Raw genomic sequence first — 23,549 nt, forward strand, 5'->3', positions numbered from 1 at the left:
ACTGAGGGGTGATTTAATTGATGTGTATAATATTAAATGAGAGCTGGGCTGGATAAACATTTACCGTCTTCTCACTAACAAGGGCAAAGACTTAATTTTAATTACAGAGAATAGTACAGCACAGTACAGACCCTTAGGCCTTATGGTGTTCCGCTGACTTTTTAACCTACTCTAAGATCAATTTAACGCTTCCCTCCCACATAGCCCTCAATTTTTCATTTATCCTTGTGCCTATCCAAGAGTCTCTTAAATGTCCTTAATATATCTCTACCAGCACCCCTGGCTGCATGTTCCATGTACCCACCACTCTCAGTAAATAACCTACTTCTGTATCACAATCAGGGATCGTTTTTAAGAAAAGTTTTTTTTTATTTTGGCATTTAGGTGGACTGATTTTTTTCTTCTCTCTATTTGACCTAGCGGTTTGCATTGCCCTTGGATTTTTTTTTACCTTTTATGTCTAATTGCTTGTCTTTGCACTAGCTCTGGTTTTTCACTTTGTTTTACGGGGTCTCATTTGGGATCATGGGGATTGTTAAACTCTGTTTGTACTTATCACTTTTATTCAATTTAAGTTCATTTAATTAGCACAGTGTTGATGTCTGGAATTCATACGTGCTCCAGGGTGTATTTCAAGGGGCATGCCAACCCCTCTTTGTTGGGTCATTGCGGTTCCTTGTCGGATAATACTCAGACCGAGTTCTTCTGAATATGAGGAGTGATTTCAGTTCGTCAAGATTCTGTAGTTTGTTTGAGCTCTTGTTAGTTTCTTTCTTGTTAATTTTTGTAATACATCTTTAGCTTTATTTAAATTGCCAAAGTGTCTGTGATTCCTGCACTCGAGCTCACTTGTGACCCTCACACATCCCCCTTGCACTTTCCTCCAATCACCTTGATGAGCTAAAGCCTCCAGTTTTGGCAGTAGGGTTAACATGAAGTTTATTTTTTGCCTTGCATGGACACGATGGGCCAAGTAATCCCCTTTGGTACCTTAAATTGCTACAATTCCAAGACTCTGAGGTAATTTATGTGCGGCATGAGCCAGCCATCCATTGTGACTTTGGTTTTCCTTGGGATCTCCTCAGCTTGCCTTCTTTCAGCATGTTGCTTTTTTGTTTCTTTTTTAGGTGAATTATTATTGGATTATTTCACTGATGTCAGGAGATGTAGTTTGATGTTATCTTCTTCTGTCAAATTAAGTTGTCAGGTTCTCAAAAATGAGCTTAATCAGGAGAGATCTCTCTGTGCAAGGGCATGTTCCCTATCACATCCTTCTCCCATTGTCTATGATCTTAGTAGTTTTCAAACTGCATGTGGAATAGATCTGCAGTTGTCAAGTGTTATATTGTATGTACAAAATTACTCCTGACTGTAAGAATTTTCCAGTCATCACAACCTGATTTCTTGTGCCTCTAAGTACAATATGATCTGGGAATTTTCTGACTTTCATCCTCATTACCCAATCAAGAACACTGAATCAAAAAAGTGTCATAACACACACAAAATGCTGGAGGAACTCAGCAGGCCAGGTAGCATTTACAGAAAAGAGCAAACAGTCGACGTTTCGGGCTGAGACCCTTCATTGGCGCTGGGAAAAAATGATGAGCAGTCAGAGTAAGAAGGAAGGGGAGGGAAAGAAGAGTAAAGGTAGTAGGTGAAACTGGGAGAGGGGGAGGGGTGAAATAAAGAGCTGGAAGGTCAATTGATAAAAGAGATAGAGCTGGAAAAGGGAGAATCTGATAGGAGAGGGTAGAAGACCAGAAGGAGAAGCACTAGTGGGAGGTAATGGCAGGTAAGGAGAAAAGGTGAGGGGGGAACTGGGAATGGTTGAGGGGGAGGGGCAATTACCGGAAGTTTGAGAAATCGTTCAAGAAAGTGTTGTATGCTGGATTCAAATGGTTTCTCAGGGTAAAGTTCCAGAGAGTAATCAATTAAAATGTTGCTTTAGGGTGATTCTTGCTCCCAGCTGAATACTTGCTATGTGTTTGGAGTGGGTTATTTTGCTGTTATGTTTTGCATGGCCTGTTTGCCCTTTTCCAGTTCTCTCTTGGCACCTCTAATCTCTCTGCATGCAAAGATGCGTGCATGCTGTGTTATAACCTGTGCCCACACAACATACCAATACAGAGCACCATCTGTCCACAATATGCCAGTCCCCCTCAATTTCTGTTCAAGTTGAATTCATGCCAGTCACTTGGCGTATACAACGGCTTAGGTAACTATCATATGCTCGGTGAAGTTTGCTTGATCAAATGCAGCTAAATGGAGTAATTATTTTTCTTAAGGTAGAGGTGCTTCCATCAGAAGACACTCAGTGTGTTAGGGGAATTAATTAAAGGGAAACAGTCAGATTGCCTGCTTTACCACATCCGTCAGTATAATTCCTCTTGGCAGATGGTCTGATGTTGTACACATCCTTGGGTTAGGGCTTTCCTGGTGGAGGAAGGTTTCATGGAGAAGCAGTTAGATAATAAGTCAAAGGTAGAGAAAGGTTAATTAAAGCAGTCTTCTGCTGAGATAATTGTATATTTCTCCCACATTCACTTTCAAATTTTGTCTGCTAAGCACTTAAAAGAAAAGCAAAACTATCATCATCATTATTAAAAGATTATAGTTTGTATTTTGATGAACTATGAGAAAACACAAAACAAAATAAAACCAGTAAAGGACGTTAGGTATTTAAACACTGCTTGAGAACTTCTTGACGAACTACATAGTCCTGCTGTTCAAAGCTCTCAGTAGTTTGTGGAGGGCTTGTCATAAGTGTGCCAGGACTTAAATCCCTTCCCGATCATTTAGCTATCTCAATTAATATTCAAATCTTATTGACTAATAGGGTAAAGCATCTGCTGCCAACTTTCCACTGTGCGACCCGCATCATGGAGGTGTATCTGTTTGGGTTACCCGGAGAAATCAGCAGCAGCAGAACACTGCATTCACAATGGCCATAGGATTGACTTTGACGGCACAAAACTACTGTGCCACGCCAATGGCTTTTGGACTGCCTGATGAAGGAAGCCATTGAAATAAAACTACAGGAAAAGAAATTTAACAAAGACGAAGGTCTTGCTCTTTCAAGTTTCTGGGTACCAACATCTCTGAAGATCTATCCTGGGCCCAACATATTGATGCAATTACAAAGAAGGCACAACAACATCTATACTTTATTAGGAGTTTGAGAAGACTTTATATGTCACCAAAGACTCTAGCAAATTTTAACAGATATACCATGGAGAGCATTCTAGCAAGTTGCATTACCATCTGATACGGAGGGGCCACTGCACAGGATCGGAAAAAGCTGCAGAAACTTGTAAACTCAGCCAGCTCCATCCTGGGCACTAGCCTACCCAGTATCCAGAACATTTTCAAGGAGCGATGCCTCAAAAAGATGGCATTCATCATTAAGGTTTCCCATCACTCAAGACATGTCCTTTTCTCATGGCTACCTTCAGGGAGGAGATACAGGAGCCTGAAGACACACACTCAACATTTCTAGGATAGCTTAGTCCCCTTCACCATCAGATTACTGTGTGGACGATGAACCCATGAACACTAACTCACTAATTTTTTTGCTCTCTTTTTGCACTGCTTCTTCATCATCAGTATGCGCCATGTCATACGAAGATGGTGATCATGGTCTATCCATGACCATGAATGTTCTTGACAAATTTTTCTGCAGTAATGGTCTGCCATTGCCTTTATCTGGTCAGCGTCTTTATAAGATGGGTGACCTCAGCCATTAGCGATACTCTTCAGAGATCATTTGCCTGGTGTCGGTGGTCGTATTGTCAGGACGTATGATGTGCATCAGCTGCCCCCATGGCTTCACAGACCTGATCGGGGGGCTAAGCAGGTGCTACACCTTGCGCAAAGGTGACCTGCAGGCTAGCAGAGGGAAGGAGTGCCTTACACCTCCTTAGGTAGAGACTTGTCTCTACCCTGCCACTCATTGCACTTCTGGTCAATTTAATTTCTAAAAAGTATTTCTTATTGTAGTTTATAGTTTTCTCCATGCACTACACTGTACTACTGCTGCAAAACAACAGATTTCAGGATATATTGCAGTCATATTAAAACTGATTCTGATGTCTTGCAAAGAACATCTCTTAGCTTCAGGACAAGACAATGATGGAGGTCCTTTCTCACTCCACACATTGCATTTGTGCCTATTACTGCAATCACCTTTCCCTTGGACTGCCCAAACTATGGGGCCATTCACAGCAGAGGAGGGGAACTGGGTAGAATATTGTATGAGGATATCCAGATACACAGGGGCGCACCTTGTTCCCTTTCCCACATTTACCTCCCTTTCTTGGCAACATTTTTTGCCCTGTAGTATGGCTGCCAAGGGGACAGTCCTTTAAATGCTGTGTCAGTGCCTAGCATTCAGTATGGCAATGACGCAGCATTTGGCACACTTTGATAAACTTCTGTAGGTGTGTAGTGGAGAGTATATTGACTGGTTGCAATGCCCTTGAATGGAAAATCCTACAAAACGTACTAGATTCAGCCCAGTCCATCGTAGGTAAAGTCCTCCCCATCACTGAGCACATCTACATGAAACGCTCTCATAGGACAACTGCATCCATTGTCAAGGACCCCCACTACCCAGGCCATGCTCTTTTATCGCTGCTGCCATCAGGTAGAAGGTACAAGAGCCTAACGACTCACACTACCAGTTTCAAAAACAATTACTACCCCTCAACCATCAGGCTCTTGGACAAATGGGATAGCTGCACTCCTTGAAATGTTCCCACAGCCAATGATCTCACTTTAAGGAATCTTTATCTTATTATTTCATGTTCTCATTATTTATGGACCTCTATTTATATTTGCATTTGCACAGTTTGTTGTCTTCTGCACTCTGGCTGATCTTTCATTGATCCTGTTATAGTTACTATTCTATAGATTTGTTGAGTATGCCCGCAGGAAGATGAAACTCAAGGTTGTATATGGTGACATATATGTACTTTGATAATAAAATTTACTTTGAACTTTTGAAAATTGCAACTGGGGGATTTAGCAAGGGAAGCCATTTTCATTCCTGGACAGAGGGGAAGGAAAACTGGCCAAAACTTTGATTTGGAAGCTGCTCTGGGTTTCCTCAAGCTCTTTCAGTTTTCTCTCGTGTCCCTAGTGTGCATGGACTGGCGGATTAATTGGCACAGTCATTTGTCCCTAACTTGCAGATGAGTGGAAGGATCATTGCCCACTTTGTGTTTTGTGAGTGAAAGGTTTGCTCCCAGTAGCTCTAGTTTCTTTTGTTAGTGACAGAAATGTAAGAGGAAACCCCTGACACAAGTATTTCACAACTTACAACAGGACCACGTGGTGAGTCACGCATTGGGAGTTCATTTATTTTAGCAATATGGTGTGGTGTAGGCCATTCCGGCCTTTTGAGCCACCCCGCCCCTGCAAATCCACAACCCCAATGAACCTTAACCTAATCATGGGACAGCTTAGGCACGTCTTTGGAGTGTGGGAGGAAAGTGCCAGCGAGAAAACACGCCTCCCACAGGGAGGACGTTCAGAGGCCCCTTACAGAATGGCTCCGGAATTGAACTCTGAACTCCAGAAGGCCCAAGCTGTAATAGCAGTTCACTAATTGCTGTTCCTTCACTGTCACTGGGTCAAAATCATGGAATTCCCTCCTTAACAACACTGGGTGTATCTACGTCTCAGAGACTGCAGCGGTTCAAGAAGGAAGCTCATCACTACCTTCTCAAGGACAACTAGTGTTAGTCAATAAATGCTGGCTTAGCTGGCAATACTCACATCCTGTAAATGAATAAATTTTTTAAAAAAACTGCTATGCTACCATGATGCCTAACTTGGGGCAACTTGCTTTCTGGATGGGCAATTGATACATAAAAATGTGCGCTAATGCAACCTATTTTTAGTCTCTTCTGTAATATGTTTCCAGAGGAATCTGCATAAGCGATCTATTGGGCATTTGTATTGACTCTAATGGTAATTGGTTGTAGTTTTTGTCCCTTGTAAATGTTAACAGTTCAGTACAAACTGGGAGAGCATCCCAAATTGCATTGATCCTTGACATGCATTTAAATATCAAAACGGGTAGCCAGGTGTAGGAACGGTGCCAATATCAACTTGGAACAGCAGCAGATGTCTGTATAGACCCACAGGGGATATCATCAAAGCATGTCTATGTAAACTGTATTACAAACTAAACAAATGGAAATCCATCCTTGTATGAAACAGGTGGACAGAATAACTGGCTTTCTTTAAAACATCATAATCAGCTTAGCCCACTTGGTTGCCTTCTTGTTTTGTGAGCCAGCCAACTGCAGGTTCAAACTTCACTCCTGGATCTGAGTGGGTAACCACGATTGATACTGTGCTGTTGAGAGAATAGAGTGCTTTTTGGCTGCTCTGGTGAAGTTTTAAACTGGCGCCCTGTTTACTGTGGAAGATGCCTTCTAAAGTCTAAAAGTCCTGTTCAAAGATCAGGGCATCCAGTTTAACTACAACAAACATCCAAATGGTGCAATCTTTGCATTTCCATTTACTGTAACTGTTGCATTTAGACCTGATGTGAATGCACTAGCTTTGGAATTGTTTGTATATTAAACACATTTGAGACTTTTGAGAGAGAGAAGGGATATTCTTGTCTTCCCTTTTAAAATCTTAAATGGTGCACATAGATGATAATGCATAACTATGCTGTAATTACAGAGCTGCTCAGGAAGGGAGACAGGCTTACCACAGATGAGAAAATGTAACGGTATTGCAAAGGTTTACCATTATGATACTACACAAAGATGTGCCCCACTGGTAATTCAACCTTATGTGTACACAAATGTCAATATTGCAACAGTTCACTGCAACCCTCTAGAGGTTGAACATTGATTTAAAAAGCTCAGCAAAAGTCTGCAGCGCCAGATGGAACATGCACCGTCACTTGTTGATGGGGAAACCCACATTCAGTCACGGGCCAGGAGGCAACGAGGGAAAAATATGCCCCGTCTTCCCGAATCAAGATCAATCTTTCCTGAGATTTTTCTGTGATGGTGCTGGATGAAAGAAAGCAGCAGTAGTCTAGAGAAAAGCAGAAAATAGCATACTTAGAGTTCTGAAGTGAATTGATCGAAACACTCAGCATCATTTTTCTACTGTTCATTTGTGAGGAAGAGTTGCATTTATGTAATGCGTTTTTGACCTCAGACCATCCTAAAGCAGGGGCCCCCAAACTTTTTTATGCCAAGCAGTCTGTGGACTGCAGGTTGGGAATCCCTCTCCTAGAGCTTTGTCCTGTCGCTCTTACATTAAAGTGAAAATGAGCAATATTTACTTGACTCAAATTTTGACTCCTGGCCTTTAGATATTTTATGTTCATCTGTGAGATCAGACAGTGACCTAGTTTTAAAGCAGTGGCCAGTGCAGCATACCCTAGTGTCAATTATGTTTGAACTCCGGTTTCTAGAAATCATGAATCCAGAATATTGAAATCTGAGGATGAATGTTGCCAAGCAAGACACGGGTCAAGTGATTTTTTTCTCTCTCTGTGGCTTGGATATGCTCAGCGACCAATACTACTTGCCTTATTTGCATTTTATAGTATGAAGCAGAAAGTTGCATTATTTGCAGGATTTGCCATGGTAAGTCACATGCGACAAATCCTTTGCATAGCCATAACACCTCAATATGAAACGGGTTTAATCTCCAACAGTCCAGCGGTGTAAATGCTGATACTTCGCATGAGTTCCATAGAACTTGCTTTCCTCTTTAGCGGCCTGCACTGTACTTCACAAGGCCCGTGCACCGTATATCTTGGACCAAGTCACCTCAAGTTGCAGATCTTTTAAAAATTATTCATAACAATGTATCTTTATTGTTGGGTTTGGCTATCATTAGCTAACAGAATACTTCTGATTGGCTCTGTGTCTTAGCCTCCTGTAAGTTTCAAATCACTTTAAAACCCAACACACTTAATTATAGTGTTAAAACTGCATGCGAATGTTCCATACTTTATTGTGGCAGATTTTAAATATTTATACCAAATCTGCATCTGGATGACTCTTTAAATAGATTCAATTTCTTTTCAATGAATAATATCCACAAATTACTGTCTAGCTGCTTTCACTCTAGTTTGGAATCTGTTCATTCATCAACATCTCTTGGTTCCTCTCAGCTTCCTACTGCTATGACCCTCAGCCTCCTTGAGACAGATACGTGCATGGATTATCATGTACCCCATCCATCTCTACTGTGTATACATCATAGTTGACAACTCCAAAAAAAAAAATGGCAGCCAAAACTGATACCCGATTACGCTTCTGAACCAGTCCCAATGCTGAACAATTCGGAATTTGGTGGCTCAATTGGCTGACTTCTTCAAGGCTGTCTCCATTGTCCAAATTGCCATTTCTCACACTGCACATTAAACAGGAATTCAAGAGTTTAAATTTTGTTTGAAATACAGGTAGTAATGTTCAACCAACATTAATTTCTTAAACAACATCTCCAAAACAGATGTAGGTAGAAATTTGTTCCTGGTTTCTATGACAGAGAACGCTCAGTAAATGGTCCCTTTACACACACACACATACACACAAACGTTGCCTTGTCATCCTGCTGTCTTTGTGCTGAGTGTACACACTTCATTGTCTATTCTCATAATAGGTCCTAGATAGAGTGGATGCATTTGTGTGGGCTTTATGGTTCCTTTCCTGTCATACACGGCAAGATAGTCCATTTCTTTAGTAATGGGTACACATTTTTGTGTGTATGTTGTTTGTATACAGTATTTAAGGTCGATACTTCTGTTTATTTTGTAATATGATTGTAACTACATTGTGGGGTGCATCATATTCTGTTTCATGTGTAGTCTCAAGTTAACTCTGTGAGTAATTACAATGGTATGTCCTGGTGCCTAATAAAACAGGCTTCTTCACCCTCAGTAGGAGAGAGTGATAGTCTTCCTGGAGTTCACCCTGGACGAAAATAGTATAGAGCTATTACTGTGTTCTCCAGTGGGTGTCTATTTGTGAATATTGTTTGTTTTCGCTGTTTTTGCTAATTTTTGACGTACTTAATAAGCACCCTTGCACTAAAGTTCTAAGTGACTCCAGCTATTTTTCTTTTGTGACAGTCTATGTATCTAAGTTTCTCGCACACAGTTCTGGGGGTACATTGCCCAGTTGCTGCCTTTTTGTGTCTTTAGTGCAAGGGACGGAGAAACAAGTTTGTATTCCATTTATTGCTCATTCCAGAAATTAACTCTGAAACCTGCATTGTAGATTATTACTGCTGCTATTGCCTGAATAAAATTTGTGATTAGACTTTGAAAATTAATTAACAGGTGTGAAAAATTTTAGAAAATTCTGACAATATGCAAGTTATAGGTGGTGGTTCAAATGATTAGACAGAATATTAAAAATCAAAGGAGTGACTAAAAGATTAATAAGAAGGAAAAATTAGATTTTGAATCAGAACTGGAGAGAAATATAGAACACAGTAAAAAGATTTGACGGATAGTTTTAAAATAGAGACTTTTATTCCTAAAGAAGGTGAGTTTGGGAAAATAATAATGGAAGACAAGAAGATAGCAGATGTATAAAACACTTTTTTTAAATCAATCTAGTTACATCCTGGAAAAATACTATAAGTATGGAGTTGGAAGGGAGGAGGAACAATTCCAGAAGATTACAGTCACCAGGGCAATGGTAATGAGTGAATTGTGAAGTCTCTAGACTTTCTGGACTCCACACTGGGATCCGAAGAAATGTAGCTGGTGAGCAAGTTAATACTTTGGTTTGAATTTTCAAAAAATTCCTTGATACCTACTAGACTGGAAAATGAGCAAATTGCAACTCATTTAAAACAGAAGTGAAACAAAAAGCAGAAATTATAGGTGAGTTAGCATAGCATCTCATTGGGAAAACTTAAGAAGCTAATGTTAATGATGTTACAGGAGGTTACTTCAAGGAATTTGAGGCTACCAGGCAAAGTCAGCATGGATTAGTAAAAAGGAAATCATGTTTAGATAGTTCTTTGTTCTGTAAAGTAGTAACACATACGAGAGGTTAATGGGAAACCAGTAGATGTATTATACTTAGAATCCTCAAGATATTTGAAAAGGTGCTGTATCAAATGTCATTGTATAAGACGTGGATAGAAGGTTGGCTGGCAAGAAGGAAAAATAAACATTTGCACTAATTTTTCTTTTTCTGATTGGAAAAAAAATGTAATGACTGATGTGTTAAGGGTCTCTGCATTGACCTCAACATTTTCAGCACAAGGAAATGTTTTGAATGAAGGTGTTGAAGCCATGTTAATTTTGCTGGCAAAATAGCTTGGAAAGTAAGTTATGAAAAGGAATAAGACATCCAAGACACAGATTAAGTGAGCAGGCAAAGATCTGAAGAATGGAGTAATAGGAAAATGTGCATTGTCCACCCTGCAAGAAAAGAAACATTTTCTAAATTGTGACAAATTTCAGAGCTTTAGGACAGAGTGAGTTGAGTCTTCTAGTCTATAATTCACGATGTTTAGTGCAGAGTTACACCAAGTAGTTGGGCAAGATTTAAAATATTATCGTTGCATTATTAGGGACTTGAATACAAAAGTATGAAGGTTAGGCTTCAGCTAGATGGAGCATTACTGAGACCACATCTGGAGCACCCTCGACCCCATTGTCTCCATGTTTGAGGAAGGATATACAGTCATGCATTGGAAGCCACTGAGAAAGATTTATAATACTAATACCTGGAATTGGCAGGTTACCTTTTGAGGAAGGGCTGCATTGTCTCAGCTTATATCTGCTGGAATAGAGAAAAATGAGAGAAGTTTTAATTGCAACAGTATGATCCTTGGTAGGATGGATGTGGTGAGGTCTTTTTTGGGTAGAATGTGGAGAGGATGTTTCTTGTAACAGAACTTAGAAGTGGGAGATCACTGAAAATAAGTGGAAGCCTATCTCAGGCAGGGATGAGGTCATGGTTTTTCTCTTCAAGGGTTGTGACTTTCTTCCTTAAAGAAACCAAAATATTTGAATATTTTTAAAGGTAGAAATAATAAATACTTGATAAGCAAGGGTTGAAGTTGACTGTGGGTAAAAGTGAATGCAGAGTTAAGTTTACAATTAGATCAGCCACAGTCTTATTGAATGGCCAAAGGCCAAAGGAACTTAGCATCTCAGTCCTGCCCTAATTTTGCTTTTCATATGGTTATATAATGTTTGTTAAATATTTATTTTTGATCCTCAACCAATGGTGTCAGTTTTTTTTTACACTTTTCACCATTATGTTACATGCCTCCTATTAAAGACCAGCCTCAAACTCCTCTCTTTGAGGTGCTTTCAATGTAGTTCGGTATTTTGTTTACTACCATCCGACGTTTGTGGGCTTAGAGATGGGGTGTGTACGTAGGGAATGTTTCACCATTATTCCGAGAAACAGGAAAATGATATGAATACCTTCCTATTAATAGAACTCATCAGTGGTCAGCCAGAATGCAAACAAATGTTTGTTATTTAAGGAGTGGTCACCTATGGTGATGGTTGATTTTCAAATCTGTGAAAAATTGATAAGGATTCAAACTTAGACAACTTATAAAATGTATACATAATTTATTTTGTCTACTTACATTTGCCATAAAATGGAACAAACTTTGAGTTTAGAATTACAAGACGGAAGTTTGCAGATTGACAAGTTCTGGCTATGTATCAAGGCTTCTAAGTATGCTGAGCATTATTAGTGACATATGGTCACCTGGCCTTTTGTGTTGCCCACTGGCATTGGCTGCTAATGTGTGCATTGTTTTTCATGCGGTAACACCTTACCAAGCTGTGTTGCTGCTTGTGTGTGTTCATGAATTGGGGGCAACACAATGTGAACTATGACAGCCACATTAGCGTAGCGGCCAGTGTGACGCTATTACAGCTCGGGGCATCGAAGTTCTGCCATCCTCTGGATCATTGGGATCCCTTCTGGGGGAAGGTATAACCTGTACAAAGGGGATGGGTTACATCAGAACCTGAGGGGGACCATTACCATTGTGGGCAGGTTTGCCAGAGCTGTTGGGGAGGGTTTGGCATGGGGTGGGAACTGAAGCGACGGGGCTGAGGACGGGGCAGTTGGTATACAAGTAGTTGCAGTGTGTAGTGAGACTGTAGGGAAGGATAGGCAGAAGATAGGGTAAAATCGCAGTCAGTGGGATGAGTTGAAGTGTAACATGGGGCAAAATCAGAAATGGTAATGAATAAAGGGCTGAAGGTGTTATATTTAAATGCACACAGTATACTGAATAAGGTAGATGATCTTGTAGCACAGTTTAGCAATTGGCAGGTATGACATTTCAGGCATCACTGAGATGGCTGAAAGAAGATCATAGTTGGGAGCTTAACGAGGATGCAGAATGTATCAAAAAGACAGGCAGGTAGGTAGAGGGAGAGGAGTGACTCAGTTAAAAATGAAATTAAATCCTTAGAAAGAGGTGACATAGAATCAGAAGATATAGAGTCAATATGGGTAGAGTTAAGAAAATGCAAGGGTAAAAAGACCCTGATGGGAAATACATGCATGCCTCCAAACAGTAGCCAGACAGTGGGATATAAATTACAATGGGAAATAGAAAAGGCATGTAAAAAGGGCAATGGTACGATAGTCATGGGGGATTTTGATATGCAGGTAGATTAGGGAAAATCAGGTTGGTGCTGGATCCCAAGGAAGAGAACTTGTAGAATGCCTACCAGATGGTTTTTTAGAGCAGTTTGTGGTTGAGCCCTCTAAGAGTATGGTAATTCTGGATTCAGTATTGTGTAATGAACCAGATATGATTCGGGAGCTTAAGGTAAAGGAACTATAAGGAGATAGTGACAATAACATGATAGAATTCACCATGCAGTTTGAGGGGGAGAAGATATTGTCAGATTTATCAGTATTACAGTAAAGAGAATTACAGAGGCATGAAAGTGTAGCTGGCCAAAGTTGATTGGAAAGGGACACTAGCAAGGATGGCGACAGAACAGCAATGGCTGGAGTTTTAGGGGGCAATTTGGAAGGTGCAGGATAGATGTATCCCAAAGGTGATGAAGTATTCTAAAGGGAGCATGCAGCAAGTGTGGCTGACAAGGGAAACAGCAGCATAAAAGCTAAACAGAGGTCATATAATATAGCAAAAAATAATGGGATGCTAGAGGATTGGGAAGAGCTTTAAAATCAACAGAAGGCAACAGAAAAAAACCAAAAGAAGAGAAAAGATGAAATATGGAGGTAAGCTAGCCAATAACATCAAAGAGGATACCATTTTATTCTCAGATGTATAAAGAGTAAAAGAGTGGTGAGAGTAGATATTGGACCACTGGAAAATTATGTTTGAGAGGTAGTAATGCGGGACAAGGGAATGGTGGACAAACTTAATAAGTCTTTTCTGTCATTCCTCACTGTGGAAGACTTGAGCAGTACGCCAGAAATTTGAGAGTGTCAAGGGCAGCAGTGAGTGTCATTGCTATTACTAAGGAGAAGGTTCTTGGGAAGCTGAAATATCTGAAGGTAGGTAAGATAGATGGACTACACTTCAAGGTTCTGAAAGAGGTGGCTGAAGAGATTGTGGAGGTTATTAGTAATGATCTTTCAAGAATCACTAGATTCTGGAATGGTTTTGGAGGATTGGAAAATTGCAAATGTCACTCTACTGTTTAAGAAGAGAGGAAATTATACTGCAAGATTCAACAAGATTTGTCAAACTTTAAGAACATTGTCAAACACTTGTTAAACATCAAACATTAACGTACTGCAAAAGAAAGGAAATTATAGGCCAGTTAGACTGACGTCAGTGGTTGGGATGTTGGAGTCCACTATTAAGGAGGAGGTTTTGGGGTACTTGGAGGCATATGATAAAGTAGGCCAAAGTCAGCATAGTTTGCTAAAGGGGAAATCATTCCTGACAATTCAGTAGGAATTATTTGAGGAAATAAAAAGCAGGATAGACAAAGGAGAGTCAGTGAATGTTGTTTACTTGGATTTTCAGAAGGCCTTTGACAAGATACCACACAATGACACTGCTTAAAAAGTTAAGAGCCCCTAATGTTACAGGAAAAATACTAACATGGATAGAAGATTGGCTGATTGGCAGGAGCCAAAGAGAAGGAATAAAGCGGACCTGCCTATTCTGGTTAGCTGCCAGTGATGATTGGTTTTCCACAGGGACTGTCACGTTCTCCTTCGGGTGTAACGAAACGCCGAATTTAACGTCCGGATAAACCACAGTTAATAAGAACCAGATCGCAGTAAGATTAACCATTTACTGTTCACTCTTCACATTAACATATGGTGAAAACTGTTGATAAAACAATACAAGATTGATACAGTATTTGTTCCTTCCTTAATATCACATTTCAAGTGTAAATACTTGCAAAGGTGACTATAACTACATTACACTAAGGTGCAGTATACAGGGAGAGTTTACCTGCTCCATTGACTACTTTAAATACACTTCCATGCAAACTATCCGCGACTCTTTAACTAACGAAAGCATAAACATTATCTACCGACGTTACCTCTAACAGGATCACTATTAACATCTTAGTTCAATATATCGATTATCTATTAACTTACAGCGTTGCTCTCACTGTGATTTCTCATGCCTGCAAACTGCTTGTGCTCAGGTGAGCCTCGTGGAAAGCCCCCACCCTCGCGCTAATTTCAAACCGGTGTTTTCCCACAAGACGCGGCGAAACCGGATGTGACGTCATCGCATGCCGATATATTTTACATGCAATGAATATACTTTAAACACTTCTAATTCTAACTAGAAAATACTATTGAATGAATTACTAAGCGAAAATATTATAAACTAAATAACTGTCGTAAAGACAGCACACTCCCCGCTTGACCTTCGTAAGGTCACAATGAGCAGAGTACAAACTTAGTCTCTTAATCAGTCATTGGGTAGAAGTAGAATAACTTCTGTAACTGGCCCTTGGTAAATTTTCACATCGCCTTGGTCGGTAGTCTTCAATTCGATCTTCCTGACATGTCCATCCTCGCTAGGGAATGTAGCAGTAATTCTGGCAGTTGGCCAGCTGTTGCGAGCGACTTGCTTGTCCCTGAGCAGGACTAAGTCTCCAACTTGAAGATTCCTTCGGGGTTCTGTCCACTTTTGTCTCTGTTGCAACAAAGGTAGATATTTTTGTCTCCAGCGGGACCAGAACTGATTTGCCAGAGCCTGGACTTGTCTCCATTGCTTTGTGTACAAATCCTTGTCTGAGAAGTCTCCTGGTGGAGGAGGTGCTCCTGCCTTCTGCGTAAGGAGCGTTGATGGCGAAAGTATAAAGGGGTTTTCTGGGTCGGAAGACACAGGTAGGAATGATTGTGCGTTTATAATGGCTGTGACCTCTGCCATTAGGGTGCACAGTACCTCGTGGGCCAATCGGGTGCGTTGCTGTATCTCAGGTTCCCTTTTTCGGGTTTTCCGTAAGGACGTGAACCGTTTGACTGCCTGCTCTTTGTTATCTGGTGAGCGCTGGCGTGGTTCTCTGATTGGCAATGGGGCAACCCCATTATTTGCTTCATCTCTGAAGACCTTGGTGTCTTTGATTTTTAAAGAAATGGTATCTTGAGCTGATTGTGCAAGTTTGTTGTCATACTTCGTTAGAGCGAAGACTGACTGGCCCAGCGACTCGTCGCTTGCCTCGCGCTTGTTAACGCCTTGTTGTGCTTCCTTGATGCACGGGACACTCGGGCAGGGTTGAAAGATTGAATGGCGGCCACTCTCTAGCACATTGGTCTTGAGTGTGTCGACCGTCGGTTTGTGTACGTCACCGAGACACACCTCTCCTATCACCACCCAGCCCAGATCCAGACGTTGCGCGAAGGGGGCGTTGAGTGGTCCATTGATCTGCTGCCTAACCTTGTGTACCTGGATAACATCTCTTCCTAATAGCAGGAGTATTTCCGCTTTCGGATCCAGTTCTGGGATGTGTTTGGCGATGTGGTGGAGATGCGGCTGGTGTAGCACCGCACTTGGTGTCGGGATCCCAGCGCGGTTATTCATGATTTCATTGCACTCTAAGAGCGGAGGGAGACAGATGACGACTTTACCATCCAGGGACTCGATCTGGATGCCTTCTGCCTTCCTTCCTTGGGTTTTCATGTTGCCTGAGCAAGTTTTGAGGTAGTATGGGAACCGCTCGCTCTCAATGTTGAACAATTTAAAGAACTCTGGACTGACTAGTGAACGATTGCTCTGATCGTCCAGAATCACATAGGCTTTGATGGCCTTGTCTTTGGCTCCTTTAGGGTACACCTTAGTGAGGCAGATCTTGGAACAAGAACGACTTGACTGAGCTTGACCGCAAACTTCTGTACAGTTCGTGCTGACAGCTATTGACCTAGAGTGAGCCTCTCCCTCCCCGCCGTCCTGTTGTGGGGGTGAAGGAGCGCTCTCGGTTTGTGGTGACAGGTCGGGATGCATGGCCTCGACGTGATCTGGGCTGCCACATTCCGGACACTTCACGGCGATCGTACACTCTCTGGCGAGGTGAGAGGTCGAGGAACAGCATCTAAAACATATTCTTTTCTCCTTGAGAAGAGCCGTCCTCTCTTCAAGGGGTTTTTCCCTAAACATTCTGCATGCTTTCAGGGGGTGAGGTTTGTTATGCAATGGACAATACTTGCCAGGGTCGTTGTTAGTCGTAAGGGCTTCGGTCTTGAGCACTGACACGGGTTTATCAATGTTGAAAACATTCGAAACGGATCTGCCTGGCTTGGTGTAAATCGAACTGCTTCCTGGACCTACAAGGCTAGGGTCGTTTCGCCTCTTCGCCTCCTTGCACACAAACCTAGTGAGGAGCTCAAAGGGAGGAAATCGACCATCGTGGTCTTCCTTGTACTCTGAGGCAACAGTCAGCCACTTGTCCTGCAGCCCAAATGGAAGTTTGTCCACAATTGGTCTAATCCCGGATGGAGTATCTAGGAATACTAGACCAGCTGAATAGCCATCTTCTTTGGCGCCTTGGATCTCCATGAGTAAATCTCCGAATTCTCTTAACTTAAAGTGATCTTTGGCTGACACCTTAGGAAAGTTTCCCAGACGTCGATATAGCGCCGCTTCAATAATGTCGGGGGACCCATATCTCTCCCAAAGTCTCTCCCACGCTTCGCTTAAGGCTAGCTCAGGTTTGTTGATGTACACTGAACGCATGCGTCTCACCTGGTCGCGTGATTCTTTCCCCAGCCATTTCGCCATAAGGTCCAACCTTTGGGTTGCACTGAGCTGGACCCCGTCAATCACGTTGGTGAATGTGGAGAGCCAAGCACGGTAATTTTCGGGTTTATCGTCAAACTGGTACAGTCCCGAAGTGACGAGATCCCGTCGTGCTAAATACTGCAGCGTGGGATCGGCTGCAAGCGGCATGCGGGCTGGAGAAGTGCGTTGGCGCCCATATGACTGAGAACGCACGTTTCTCATGGAATTTGCCATCCTGGATTCAACCTCCGCGTCTCTTCGCATCGAACTTTGTAACTTTGGTGTCAAAGTATATCGGTTGTCAGCTCTTTCATTCTTGACTTCATCGCGGGGCCGCGAGGGTAAATTCTCTTCCTCGTAGCTGGGGAAGTTATCGAATAGGTATGGAGAGGGGAGACGAGCCTGCCTGTCTGCTTGATATTGTACATAGTCGCTCGTGCGTTCCAGTCTGGTCCTTTCCAAAGCAGAGCTTGTTTCGGTCAGATCACGCGACCCTTCAGCTTCTTCTATGTACTCTGCTTCCACCCTGGCAGCTTCTCCTTCTCCTTCTAGCTGCAGCACATGCAACTCTGTCGATATTTTTGTCATTTCCAACTGGGTTTCGGCTTCTCTGCCAGCCTCTTCTTTTTGTCTGGCGGCCCTTTCTTTCTGGATTTCGGCTTCTCTGGTGGCCAGTTTCATTTTCAAAACTGCTTCTTGTCTGGCGTAATGCAGTCGCACCTTGGCGGCTTCTGCCTTGGCTCTTGCCTGTGCGGACTTACTTGATGTCGTTCTACTGCCCTTGTCGCTGGGCGCCATCGACTTGATCCCGGATCGAGCTGACATTGCAGCACTTGGAACACCTGATAACGCCCGGGTGGGCTTACTTGATGTCGGTTTACTGCCCTTGTCGCTGGGCGGCGTCGACTTGATGCTGGATTGAGCTGACATTGCCGCACTTGAAACACCTGATAATGCCGCTTTTTCACTGTCACTTTCTCCTTCGGGTGTAACGAAACGCCGAATTTAACGTCCGGATAAACCACAGTTAATAAGAACCAGATCGCAGTAAGATTAACCATTTACTGTTCACTCTTCACATTAACATATGGTGAAAACTGTTGATAAAACAATACAAGATTGATACAGTATTTGTTCCTTCCTTAATATCACATTTCAAGTGTAAATACTTGCAAAGGTGACTATAACTACATTACACTAAGGTGCAGTATACAGGGAGAGTTTACCTGCTCCATTGACTACTTTAAATACACTTCCATGCAAACTATCCGCGACTCTTTAACTAACGAAAGCATAAACATTATCTACCGACGTTACCTCTAACAGGATCACTATTAACATCTTAGTTCAATATATCGATTATCTATTAACTTACAGCGTTGCTCTCACTGTGATTTCTCATGCCTGCAAACTGCTTGTGCTCAGGTGAGCCTCGTGGAAAGCCCCCACCCTCGCGCTAATTTCAAACCGGTGTTTTCCCACAAGACGCGGCGAAACCGGATGTGACGTCATCGCATGCCGATATATTTTACATGCAATGAATATACTTTAAACACTTCTAATTCTAACTAGAAAATACTATTGAATGAATTACTAAGCGAAAATATTATAAACTAAATAACTGTCGTAAAGACAGCACAGGGACCACTTCTTTTCACATTATATGTCAGTGATTTGGATGATGGAATTGATGGCTTTGTGTCCAGGTCTGCAGACAATACAAAGATAGGTGGAGGGCAGATAATGTTGAGGAAGTAGAGTCTGCAGAAGGACTTGGTCAGATTGGGAGAATGCGCTAAGAAATGGCAGATGAAATATAGTGAATAGAAGTGTACGATCATACACTTTGGTAGAAGGAATAAAAGTGTAGACTGTTTTCTACATGGGTTGAAAATTCAAAATTTAGAAGTGCAATGGACTTAGGAGTCCTTGTGCAGGATTTCCTAAAAGTTCACTTACAGGTTGAGTTGGTAGTAAAGAAGGAAAATACAATGTTAGCATTCATTTTGAGAGGACTAGAATATAATTATCTGGACAGACAGGGTCTGATTAGGAACAGTCAACATGGATTTGTGCATGGAAGGTCATGTTTGACAAATCTTATTGAATTTTTTGAAGTGGTTTCTAGGAAAGTTGATAAGGGTAAAGCAGTGGATGTTGTCTATATGGACTTCAGTAAGGCCTTTGACAAGGTTCCACACGGAAGGTTAGTTAGGAAGGTTCAATTGTTAGGTATTGATATTGAAGTAGTAAAATGGATTCAACAGGGGCTGGATGGGAGATGCCAGAGAGTAGTGGTGGATAACTGTTTGTCAGGTTGGAGGCTGGTGACTAGTGGTGTGCCTCAGGGTCCAATGTTGCTTGTCATATACATTAATGAGCTGGATGATGAGGTAGTGAATTGGATTAGTAATTATTCAGATGACACTAAGATAGGTGGTGTTGTGGATAATGAAGTAGGTTTTCAAAGCTTGCAGAGAGATTTAGGCCAGTTAGAAGTGTGGGCTGAAAGAAGGGCAGATGGAGTTTAATGCTAATAAGTGTGAGGTGCTACATTTTGGTAGGACTAATCAAAATAGGACATGCATGGTAAATAGTAGGGCATTGAGGAATGCAATGGAATAGAGTGATCTAGGAATAATGGTGCATAGTTCCCTGAAGGTGGAATCTCATGTGGATAGGGTGGTGAAGAAAGCTTTTGGTATGCTGGCCTTTATAAATCAGAGCATTGCCAGTAGGAGTTGGGATGTAATGTTAAAATTGTACAAGGCATTGGTGAGGCCAAATTTGGAGTATTGTGTACAGTCCTGATCACCGAATTATAGGAAAGATGTCAACAAAATAGAGAGAGTACAGAGGAGATTTATTAGAATGTTACCTGGGTTTCAGCACCTAAGTTACAGAGAAAAGTTGAACAAGTTAGGTCTTTATTCTTTGGAGAGTAGAAGGTTGACTTGATAGAGGTATTTAAAATTATGAGGGGGATAGATAGAGTTGACATGGATAGGCTTTTTCCATTGAGAGTAGGGGAGATTCAAACAAGAGGACATGAGTTGAGAGGCAAAAGTTTAGGGGTAACACAAGGGAAAACTTCTTTACTCAGAGAGTGATAGCTGTGTGGAATGAACTTCCAATAGAAGTGGTAGAGGCAGGTTCGATATTGTCATTTAAAAAAAAATTGGATAGGTATATGGACAGGAAAGAATGGAGGATTATGGGCTGAGTGCAGGTAGGTGGGACTAGGTGAGAGTAAGTGTTCGGCATGGACTAGAAGGGCCGAGATGGCCTGTTTCCGTGCTGTAATTGTTATATGGTTAGATAAGAGCAAGAGTGTGATGCTGAGGCTTTATAAGACATTGGTTAGTGTGCACTTGGAGTATTGTGAGCATTTTTGGGCCCCTTATTAAGGAAATATATGCTGGCACTGGAAAGGGTCCGGAGGAGGTTCAAGAGAATGATTCTGGAAATAAAAGGGTTAACACAGTAGTGTTTGATGGCTCTGGACGTGCATATTCTGGAGCTGAGAAGAATGATGGAGATCTTATTGAAGCCTATCAAATATTGAAAAGACTAGATAGAGTGGACATGGAGAGGATGTTTCCTACTGTGGGTGAGTCTAGGCCCAGAGAGCACAGCCTCAGAATAGAGGGATGTCCATTTAGAACAGAGATAGAAGGAATTTCTTTATCCAGAGGGCAGTGAATCTGTAGAATTCTTTGCCATGAACGGCTGTGGAGGCCAAGTCATTGGGTATATTTAAAGTTGAGGTTGATGGATTGTTGGTTAGCCAAGGCATCAAAGGTTATGGGGAGAACGCAGGAGAATGAAGTCGTGAGGGATAATAAATCACTGTGATTAAATGGTGGAGCAGATTCAATGCACCAAGTGGCCTAATTCTGCTCCTTTGTCTTATGGAGTGTCTGTACATCCTCCTCATGGAATGCATGTGCTTTCCTTGGGTGCTCCAGTTTCCTCCCACAGTCCAAAGACATACCAGATAGGTTAATTAATCATTGTAAATTGTCCTGTGATTAGGTTAGAGTTAAATAAGGGTTGTCGGGGTTGCTGGGGTGGGTCAAAGGGCCAGAAGGGCCGACTCCACACTGTATCGCTAAATAAAATAAATAACCCAGAGACATCGCAGGCACTGTCTTGTATGTATTAAAGACTCCGTCATCTATTTGTACCCCTTCAGTGTCATTATGAGCCTAGAGGTGCAGTCTACAACAAACATATGGCATAATCCATCACTACATTTTGTTTGCTTCTCAGCATTAATGTTGTGGGCTAAAATACTTAGAGCAACATCCCCCAACTGTAAATAATGTTGAGCATAAAGTTATATTTCAAATTTTGTGAAATATAGTGATTTTCTCATGAGTGTCATCACTGAATAATAGTCCTAGTATTTGCAATAACTAACAGCTTTGGAAGTGGCTTGTTATCTCATGAGTTCTTGGCAAATGGAAATTAGAATTGTTTTGATGTTCCAATGGAAGCATTGAAGGCTAATATTCCAGAAGCCAACTGCTCTGAAGAGACTGTAGTTCAGTGCTTGAGTTATTATGAGCAGAGTTACAATCCAGCCCTGGTAATGCCCTAACATTGGCTCCAGTATACAATACAGCATTCTACTGTTTTTAAATGTTTCTGCCACCCCGTTAATTAATGTCATCAGGTACTAGGCAAACATACAATGTGCATGTGCATTGAACTTTTCACAATGCCATTGAACGACATAAAAGAAATTTAGTATAATCCATGAATCTCCACTTCCACTAATCTCTTGGAATGTATTTAAAATTGCTGATATGGTACAGTAAAAAGACATATAACAGTGAAACAGTGATCTACATTTTTGACTGTCAGTCACTTTCTGTTACTGTACTGCAACTTTGTGTAATTCATTGAAGGGAAAATGATCAAGGATTGGCAGCCTCGTGTGGATCACGGCAGCTGAACTTCCACAAACTCGCATGGAGTCTAGGTTGGTGCAGTACTGTGGGACAACAGTATTGTCAGAAGCACTCTTGGGTAGATTTAAACGTTTCCATGACATTTTGCATCAAAGTAATATTCTTTCACTTTTGGAGCTAGATTTGATAACACAGCAAACATGATCATTCATGGTGCTGCTTTTTTTTTGTGGGAACTTTCTGTGTGCAAGGTGTCCACCATATGTCCTGCCTTCCCACATTGACTGATTCAAACCTACTTTGTGGCTGTAAAGAATTGAAGGCATTCTGTGATCATCAAAGGCATCACATAATTTCTTAATTTGTTTCCTAAGAATTGGATGTATGCCAAAATTTACAAATTAAAGTATTTCATACACTTAATTGACAAATGTATTTCATGCCATACATAAATTTGCAAACTAATAGCAAATGCGTTGATGAATGAAGTCCCCAGATCTCAAGGAAGTATTGATTATATGAGCAACAACTAATGTGTTGCAGTCTTATGGGTTTGTTACGCAAAGAAACATCAGCAATCACAGCGTTTAATCAAACTCCAGTGACATATTAATGTGGAGTTCAAGTCCTGCTGGTAATCCCCACAGTGTGTTGAATTGGAAAGGTTGGTACAGGCCAAATCGAGGCGCCGGGATCCAGGCCCCAGAGGGTATCGAAGCGACTGAATCTGATGTTTGGGCAATCATGCCAGATTGAAAAGGTTAGGGTATCAGAGCCTGAGGTGAGGGGCAGTCCGGTTCAGCTCGCTGCTCCACTCTCCACTGAACTAAGGGTTTATGGACGGACTCTCTTTGTGGACCTCAGTTCAGAACACTGTTTGCTTGCATTTATTGTTTGAATGTTTGCTTTCTTTTCTCTCAGCACATTGGGTATTATGTTTTTTTGGGGGGGTTTCTTTGTTTCGTAGTTGCCTATCAGGAGATGAATCCCAAGGTTGTATAATATATACGTGCTTTGATAATAAACATTCTTCAAATTTCCAATGCACTGAAATATCAAGCCACAGCGAATACAGTGAGGCAGAATGAATTAGGAGTGGCACATTAGAATGCATGACCGCCAAAGAGGTTTTAAAAAAAAAACCCTGAAAATAGAAACATAGAAAACCTACAGCACAGTACAGGCCCTTCGGCCCACAAAGTTGTGCCAAACATGTCCCTACATTAGAGGGCTATAGGTAAGCCTAATAATTTCTATTTTACTAAGCTCCATGTAACTATCTAAAAGTCTCTTAAAAGACCCTATTGTATCCGCCTCAACCACCGTTGCTGGCAGCCCATTCCACGCACTCACCACTGTCTGAGTGAAAAACTTACCCCTGACATCTTCTCTGTACCTACTCCCCAGTACCCTAAACCTGTG

At 41.6% G+C, this 23,549-nt stretch overlaps 2 protein-coding genes across 4 annotated transcripts in view; one reads left to right on the forward strand and one right to left on the reverse strand.

Moving 5' to 3' along the window:
• The window catches only part of igsf9bb (immunoglobulin superfamily, member 9Bb), a 687,093-nt gene that overhangs the window by 253,231 nt on the left and 410,313 nt on the right, over nt 1–23,549 (forward strand). The gene's annotated exons all lie outside the window — the stretch shown is intronic.
• Nucleotides 13,958–18,832, reverse strand: LOC132385189 (uncharacterized). Of its 2 annotated transcripts, XR_009509106.1 has the most exons (3): nt 18,587–18,832; nt 14,580–18,308; nt 13,958–14,301 (listed from the first exon to the last, which is right to left on the reverse strand). XR_009509106.1 is itself a non-coding variant. In XM_059957061.1 (2 exons), exon 2 carries the CDS (start codon nt 18,139–18,141, stop codon nt 14,902–14,904), a length of 3,240 nt encoding a protein of 1,079 aa, XP_059813044.1. In that variant the 5' UTR covers nt 18,142–18,308; nt 18,587–18,832; the 3' UTR covers nt 14,310–14,901. The 2 variants fall into 2 exon arrangements, 1 of the variants encoding a protein (XP_059813044.1); XM_059957061.1 differs by lacking the exon at nt 13,958–14,301 and having other exon boundaries at nt 14,310–18,308.

This window comes from Hypanus sabinus, chromosome X2 (assembly GCF_030144855.1).
Source record: "Hypanus sabinus isolate sHypSab1 chromosome X2, sHypSab1.hap1, whole genome shotgun sequence".
NCBI classification, from domain to species: domain Eukaryota; kingdom Metazoa; phylum Chordata; class Chondrichthyes; order Myliobatiformes; family Dasyatidae; genus Hypanus; species Hypanus sabinus.

Bases quoted from the DNA above. Each gene is read 5' to 3' on its own strand.
- LOC132385189 (XM_059957061.1), bottom strand. From the start codon at position 18,141: ATGTCAGCTCAATCCAGCATCAAGTCGACGCCGCCCAGCGACAAGGGC.